Source organism: Vitis riparia, chromosome 18 (assembly GCF_004353265.1).
Source record: "Vitis riparia cultivar Riparia Gloire de Montpellier isolate 1030 chromosome 18, EGFV_Vit.rip_1.0, whole genome shotgun sequence".
Taxonomy (NCBI): Eukaryota; Viridiplantae; Streptophyta; class Magnoliopsida; order Vitales; family Vitaceae; genus Vitis; species Vitis riparia.
In genome coordinates this window covers 372,092-379,953 of record NC_048448.1, presented here as the reverse complement: position 1 = coordinate 379,953, position 7,862 = coordinate 372,092, and the positions used below count along the sequence as shown (strand labels likewise).

At 41.3% G+C, this 7,862-nt stretch overlaps 1 protein-coding gene across 3 annotated transcripts; it reads left to right on the top strand.

Moving 5' to 3' along the window:
• The first annotated feature begins 212 nt into the window (after window positions 1–212).
• LOC117905883 (squamosa promoter-binding-like protein 14) lies at window positions 213–7,365 on the top strand. 3 transcript variants are annotated; one of them, XR_004649742.1, is made up of 12 exons: window positions 213–627; window positions 927–1,551; window positions 1,889–2,082; window positions 2,168–3,009; window positions 3,119–3,193; window positions 3,281–3,388; window positions 3,471–3,588; window positions 3,808–3,943; window positions 4,038–4,182; window positions 4,294–4,884; window positions 5,346–6,659; window positions 6,733–7,365. XR_004649742.1 is itself a non-coding variant. In XM_034818750.1 (11 exons), exons 2-11 carry the CDS (start codon window positions 965–967, stop codon window positions 5,760–5,762), a joined length of 3,213 nt encoding a protein of 1,070 aa, XP_034674641.1. In that variant the 5' UTR covers window positions 213–627; window positions 927–964; the 3' UTR covers window positions 5,763–7,365. The 3 variants fall into 3 exon arrangements, 1 of the variants encoding a protein (XP_034674641.1); XR_004649743.1 differs by having other exon boundaries at window positions 5,346–6,860; window positions 6,973–7,365; XM_034818750.1 differs by having other exon boundaries at window positions 5,346–7,365.
• The last annotated feature ends 497 nt before the right edge of the window (window positions 7,366–7,862 follow it).

Below are 7,862 nucleotides of genomic sequence, written 5' to 3'. Positions count from 1 at the left end.
TTTGATAGATTAAACTTTTCCAAGATAGAGACGCAAAAAATCATTAAAAAAAATAAAAAATAAAAATGGTGGGCAGTGAGTATGCAGTAGAGAGTAGAGAGTAGAGAGTGGGAGCGTGAGCGTAAAATTGGAATTTGCTTTTAGCTCGAGGGTTAGGACTTAGGAGTTGGGACTCAAGAGCAGCAAATGTTGAAAAAGGATAAAAAAATGGGAGAAGCGTCTACGATCCTTCGTGGGCCCGTGGGCGGCCGGAGCTAAAACCACCTTCAATGTTGCTTCAATTTACTGTATCTGCCAACACCCCCATCAGAAGAAAAAGTTTGTTACAAGTAAAAGACAGGGAAAAAGTTGAAGACAAAAGCAAAGCAAAGTTGCTGTACATGTACTTGGTTTCGCTTATCTTCTCGGATCGGTTTCTTTTCTTCCAGATCGCCCGCCCGTCGCAATTTTCTTTTTTCCGATTCGCTTCTGTTCGGCTACCAGCGAGGAGGGATCCGTAGATCTGAGGACCGCTGAATTGGTTGTTGCGACTTGCGAGTCCCTTTTTTCTTTTGGGGGCTTTGGAGCTGGGCATAGAGAATTTGTGAATTCAAGATTGATGTCCATGGAGGCTATAAGTCCGTAAAGGTACGTTAATGGCGGCTGGGCTTTAGGGGGGTTTTCTTAGATTTTGTTTGGTTTATTTGCGTATGATTTGCTGTTTTAGATTTAGTCCTGTGACACGATGTTTTAGGACATCAAATCTTGGCGTGACGCCATTTCTTCCGGTGAGGCTAGGTCAGATTTCAAAAAAGAAAGTAACAAGAAAACATGACAGTTATTTGTTTGATTGGTTGTTTGGAAGGTTAAGCTTTTGATAAAGTAATAATCGGAGAGGGCGATGATTTGTGCCTGTGGGTTCTTCTGAGAATAAATTTTGTGTGTAGGTTTGGGGTTTTGTGGCTTTTTTTGTGGTTTTCGAGAGATGGAAGAGGTTGGTGCGCAAGTGGCTCCTCCAATTTTCATCCACCAGACGCTTTCAAGTCGATTCCATGAAGCTGTTCCCATGGCAAAGAAACGGGATCTGCCGTATCCAAGCTCTAATTTTCAACATCAGCATCCGCAGCGGTTTCAAAACCCTAGAGACAATTGGAACCCCAAGGTCTGGGATTGGGACAGTGTGAGGTTCGTTGCTAATCCGTTGGAATCGGAGCTGCTGCGCCTGGGTACTGCAACTCCGGTGCAAACGGAGCTGAAAAAGAAGCAGGAAGGTACTGGAATCACCACTGCGTTGAAGAAAAACCCTGTGGATGAAGACGATGAGAGCCTTAGGCTGAAGCTGGGTGGGGGCTTGAGCTCAATTGAGGAGCCAGTGTCCAGGCCGAGCAAAAGGGTTCGCTCTGGATCTCCCGGCAGTAGCAGCTATCCGATGTGTCAGGTTGATAACTGTAGAGAAGATCTCTCAAATGCGAAAGACTATCACCGGCGGCATAAGGTGTGTGAGATGCATAGCAAATCCACCAAAGCCTTAGTGGGGAAGCAGATGCAAAGGTTCTGCCAGCAGTGCAGCAGGTAGGGTTTTTTTTTTTTTTTTTTTTTTTGGTTGAGTTCTTCGCTCTTATTCAGTTTATGAATTTGGCCTGTTTTTGGAAGTTTCCTCATTGTTTGAGGTTTCCGAATTGGAACTGCAGTTTGTTTAGACGAATGGAACATATAAGTCGTTTCGCTGCCCTTTTAGCTTTCTGCTTTGGCTTGACTCTATGTTATGGAAAGAACTTTTGATTCCAAGTCATGGCTATTGCTATTGTTGCTGCAGTTATGGGTGTTCATGTTACTATTAATATTATGTGGCTACAATGAAGTAATATGTTGCAGATCAACATCAAAACTTCCTAAAATATTTTTGCAGGTTTCACCCACTTTCAGAGTTTGATGAGGGAAAGAGAAGCTGCAGGAGGAGACTTGCTGGGCACAACCGGCGCAGAAGGAAAACCCAGCCAGAGGATGTTAGCTCACGCCTGCTACTCCCTGGAAACCGTGACAACACTGCCAATAGAAATTTGGATATCGTTAACTTATTGACAGCTTTAGCTCGTACACAAGGTAAAAGAGTTGGCCTGGGAATTAGTTTTCCTACTTCCCTCTCTAAGTTGATTTTATCCTAAAGTTCATCTATTCTGGATGGTAGGGAACAATGAGGTCAAAAGTGCGAATAACTCATCTGTACCAGATAGAGACCAACTCATTCAAATTCTTAGCAAGTTAAACTCGCTACCTTTGCCAGCAGATTTTGCGGCAAAGCTGCCAATTTCTGGAAGTTTAAATAGGAATACACCAGGACAGTCATCTTCAGAACATCAAAACAGATTGAATGGAAAGACATCTTCTCCATCAACCATGGACTTGCTTGCTGTTCTTTCAGCCACTCTAGCAGCTTCTGCTCCTGATGCCCTTGCATTTCTATCTCAAAGGAGCAGTCAAAGCAGTGACAGTGAGAAAACTAAGTTAACCTGCCTAGACCAGGCTATTGGTCCTGATTTGCAAAAGAGACAGACCCTAGAGTTTCCTTCAGTTGGAGGAGAGAGAAGTAGCACTAGCTACCAGTCTCCTATGGAAGATTCAGATTGCCAGGTTCAGGAGACCCAGCCAAATTTACCACTACAGCTCTTTAGTTCTTCACTCGAGGATGACAGCCCACCGAAATTGGGATCTGCTAGGAAGTACTTTTCATCTGACAGCAGTAATCCCATGGAAGAGAGGTCTCCTTCATCTTCTCCGCCTGTGGTGCAAAAGCTGTTTCCAATGCAGGCATCAATGGAAACTGTGAAACCTGAGAGGATGTCAATCAGTGGAGAGGTCAATGGAAATATTGGAGCTGGCAGGGCTCATGGTGCCACATCTCTTGAGCTCTTTAGGAGGTCAGATAGAGGAGCTGACAATGGTGCTGTCCAAAGTTTTCCTTACCAAGCAGGGTACACTTCTTCATCTGGGTCTGATCATTCACCTTCTAGTTTGAATTCTGATGCTCAGGTAGTGCAGCACGCATCCCATGGCTTTATTTCTTTATTTCTTTTCTGTATGTTAATTTTATTCAACCCGTGTCTGATGTAATTCAAATGGTGTTATGATTGCCCCATAGGATCGCACTGGGCGGATAATTTTCAAACTATTTGACAAGGATCCCAGTCATTTCCCAGGGACATTGCGAACAGAGGTAGAGGAGTGTTGTTTATGTTGACTTGTTAATACTGTTACCCTTTTTGGCATAAAAACTCAACAACATTGGGCACCCTTCTTTCAGATCTACAATTGGCTTGCTCACAGTCCATCAGAAATGGAGAGCTACATAAGGCCAGGATGTGTGGTTCTATCAGTTTATGCATCAATGTCATCAGCTGCCTGGGAGCAAGTGAGCGAACTGGCTTAACTTAATTTAGTATGGTAGTGTAGCTTATGTGCTGACCACCTGTAGGTGTTTTTGGTGTTTTCAGCTTGAAGAAAACCTTCTTCACCGGGTCAATTCCTTGGTTCAAGATTCAGATTCTGACTTTTGGAGAAATGGAAGATTCTTAGTTCATACAGGCAGGGAATTAGCATCACATAAAGATGGTGAGTACAGTTTGCTCCCCTTCCCCCTCATCCCATCTCACAACAAACACATGTGGGCACAGTTCCTTTATGGTTTCTTGGGGTATGATATTGTAAAACTGAGGGAAAGACAAGGGAAAGAAGCTAACTTTAATGGATCATTAATGAATCTGAATTTGAATTCATGGTTGTCTTGTGACTACATTTTCCTGATCCATGTTACACAAAATCAACCTGCAGGAAAGATTCGTTTATGCAAATCCTGGAGAACATGGAATTCCCCAGAGTTGATCTCAGTGTCCCCATTGGCGGTTGTGGGTGGACAGGAGACCTCTTTTTTATTGAAGGGAAGAAATCTTGCTAATCCTGGAACCAAGTAAGTATAATCCCCTTTGAGCACTCAGAAAATTGTTCTACTGATGTATCATTCGTCTCTGTTCCTAGAAATATAAGTTTGAACCATTGTGCAGGATTCATTGCACATATATGGGTGGATACACATCAAAGGAAGTTCCAGGATTAGCCTGCCAGGGAACTGTATACGATGAGATAAGCTTTGGCAGCTTTAAAATTAATGATGCAATTCCTAGTGTTTTAGGGCGGTGTTTCATTGAGGTATCATCTTAAGCACTTGCTACAATTTATATTACTGCAGGAAGCAAAATGAAAAATTGAACCCTTGGAATATCTCTGTTGTAGTTGACTTCTGAGCCAATTTTTGAGCAGGTGGAAAATGGATTCAGAGGCAACAGCTTTCCTGTAATAGTAGCTGATGCCACTATTTGTAAGGAGTTGAGACTCCTTGAATCAGAATTTGATGAAGAGGCAAAAGTGTGTGATGTCATTTCAGAAGACCAGGTTTATGATTCTGGGCGGCCCAGTTCTAGGGAAGAAGTTCTGCACTTCTTAAATGAACTTGGATGGCTATTCCAAAGGAAGTCTTCTATGCTTGCAGGTTCGGATTATTCCCTTGCTCGGTTCAAATTTCTGTTCACATTTTCGGTTGAGAGGGACTGCTGTGCCTTGGTCAAAACACTTCTAGACATACTGGTGGAAAGAAACTTGGGCAGTGATGGGCTATCGAGCAAGTCTTTGGAGACACTGTCAGAGGTTCAGCTCTTGAGCAGGGCAGTCAAAAGGAGGTACAGGAAAATGGTTGACTTGCTTATCCATTATTCTGTGACTAGCAGTTCATCCAAGAAATACATTTTCCCACCTAATCTCCTGGGAGCTGGTGGTATTACCCCTCTACATTTGGCTGCTTGTACTGCGGGGTCGGATGATATCATTGATGCTCTGACAAGTGACCCACAAGAGGTATTCTAATTTTATTTTAATATCACGTGAACCCGAACAAAGTGAAATTGATTCATTTGAGGTTTTTCTTAATATCTTTGACAATGCCCAACTTGTCAAACCACAAACTTTAATTCCTTCAAAATAATTGTATTTTGCAATTTAGATCTAGCAGTTTATATTACTAGAGTACTAGGGTATTTTGGATCTGTTATTGTTAATTCACTTGTTAGAGGCCATGGAGACTGGACCTGGTGGGGTACTGAACCCAAACAAAGATTTTAAAATGGGATTTGACTGGGTTTTAAAGTGTCAGTAGGGCATAGGGCCTTTGACCAAAATTCAGATGACTCTGATTATTCCTGCCTCATTCTTTATGGCATTCCTCTTAATTGTATCCTCGGTTTAAATGTGTATGTTTTGTTCTTTCAACCTCCCTCAATGTTTTCTGAAGTGTTTTTGCTGAATTTTATTTCCTCTAGATTGGATTGCACTCCTGGAATTCCCTTTTGGATGCTAGTGGGCAATCTCCATATGCATACGCTATGATGAGGAACAACCACTCTTATAACAGGTTGGTAGTGCGTAAACTTGCTGACAGAAGGAATGGTCAAGTCTCTTTATCAATTGAAAATGCGATGGAGCAACCATGGCCGAAAGTAGGGCAGGAGCAACATTTTGGACAAGGACGCAGTTCTTGTGCCAAGTGTGCAGTTGTGGCAGCAAAATACAGCAGGAGGATGCCAGGTTCACAAGGCTTGCTTCACCGTCCCTACATTCATTCAATGCTCGCCATTGCTGCTGTCTGTGTTTGTGTCTGCCTGTTCTTGCGTGGCTCCCCAGACATTGGCTTGGTTGCTCCTTTCAAGTGGGAGAATTTGGATTATGGTACAAGTTAGTTGGAATGAAGGAAGATAGTGTATGTTTATTTTGGACGTTAGGGAATTTGGGCAGTCCAAAATCAGTGCTGGTTCAGGTACTGCTGTAGTTTCCAAGGTACAAAATTCTGTGTTAAGTGTTAAAGGAAAAACAATATGAGCAGATATGTCCAGAAAAGTAAAGAAGAAGCAAGCAAAGGGTTGGCTGGTGAGTTGCTTTTCACGGATCTTTCCTCTTTCTTCCTACCAGAATGAAAATGTAGATCCAAGGGGACAGGACATTTTATCCTAAAGTTGCATATTTCTGGATTGTTCATCTTTGGATTTGGCCCTCTTTTAGCCTCCCTTGTGTTGGGAAGGATAGATAATATTTTTTTTTTCTTCTTAAATCATAGAAACATCTGGTTCTTGAAAATTCTATAATAAATAGGACATTCACAGGGTGAGATTAGAGGGAAAGGACTATGCAGAAGATTGGAGGTGGCAGTCTTGGGAAAGCCGGAATCCTCTGAGAGAGAAGGGTAAATGCATACTATCTTACCGGCCTTGGAAGCTAAATTAAGGCTTTTTTATTATTTATTTTTTGGTTTTCATTTCTTTGAGATTCATGTTACTGAATTCTAGAAAGTAATACTGACTATGGATTGATTTATCATCACTGTAAAGTTGATCACTAGAATCAATTACCCACCACCCCCGGCCATATTATATTAATGTGATAGTGAAATATTTATTTGTTCAAGTATATTTGCAATAACAGATGCTTAATCTTCAGTTCTTTTTCAGTTTGAGCTTGTTTATCTTCCTCTTCTGAGGTGACTTGGGTGTCCATTTGATGACACACTTCACATGTAATCCATTTTCTTGGATATGCTCAGTGAACTTTTATTTTTCTATCGATTTGAACTGCTGGTTCAGGTAAGAATGAAAATACCAATGATATTTTTTATATTTTCATTAAAAATTCGGAGTAACGAACTTTTATCATTAGGGTAGAGCGAGGTGTGTAAGCAGCCAAATATGAAATTGCTGCAGGGTCAGACTCAAATGGACATGGCCTTATAATGGGTCTGACCTCGTGGAGGTCTTGACGGGACTGCATTCAACTCCTGGTGGAAGGTCTGTGGGTGATCCAAATAGCCAAATAGGAACATCACTCGGATGTTCTTTCTCCCCCTCGCTAGAAAACAAATACAAATAGTCAGTCTCACTGACGTTTTGAATGATGCAGTTGAAAGGGAGCGGACGGAAAGTATTGCTGGGTCAGATTTTTCTGTAGTCTCCAAGGTACAAAATTACAAATCGTGTGTTCAGGGAAAACCGATATGCCCAGTCGAGTAAAAAAGTAAAAAAAGAAGAATCAAGCAAAGACCAAAGAGTTGGTCACCTTTGAGGAATCTTTCCTCTTTCTTCCTATCCGAGGGGGCAGTAAGCAGTCTGCAGTGGCACACATTTGATCATTGGGTGCCCATTTTATGGCATTTCAAGCAATCAAATTAGGATATGTTGACCTTTGGCCTTTGGGTCACATTCTGTAGGACAGCGTCAATCTGGTGGATAAGGTGTGATGGTTTATCATTAATTATTTAAATTACAAGTCTTACTAGTTTGTTTGGTAGTTCAATCCTGAAATTGACGGGCAGCTTTCATTGGTTCCGTTTGGTTAACATGGTGTGATATGTTTGAAGTTGAGGGCCGTTTCCAACTTTCTCTTGTACCAAAAGGCAAAAGGTTTCATTTTACAGTGCATGTAAATCCTGATTTCACTTGGATCTCATTACTTTGTACACCTTATACCCTTGATTGCCTTCTTTTATGACATACTTCCATATATTCATTTTATCATATACTAATTGGTTTGAATTCAAAATTTGATAAAGTGTTGAATCCATACCATATCCCTTTTGAAAATTTCACTAATACAATTATTGAAAAACATAAATCCCAAGTGTATGTTGTAGAAGAAGTTGAAGAAGCAGGCAATTTATCACCAATTACAATCATCTGATTACAGGACAATTTCTGTTGTGTTTTGAACAACGCGTATTCCTTGCAAGTGGTGGCCTAATGGGTAAATTTGAGTTATCATCAGAATTCTTGTCTTCTTGTTTTTAAAGTTAT

Excerpts from the sequence above, each read along its gene's own strand:
- LOC117905883 (XM_034818750.1), top strand. The coding sequence starts at position 965 with ATGGAAGAGGTTGGTGCGCAAGTGGCTCCTCCAATTTTCATCCACCAG. Across the intron at positions 3,194-3,280 it reads CAGGGACATTGCGAACAGAG|ATCTACAATTGGCTTGCTCA; the intron begins GTAGAGGAGTGT and ends CCCTTCTTTCAG. Across the intron at positions 4,183-4,293 it reads TAGGGCGGTGTTTCATTGAG|GTGGAAAATGGATTCAGAGG; the intron begins GTATCATCTTAA and ends ATTTTTGAGCAG.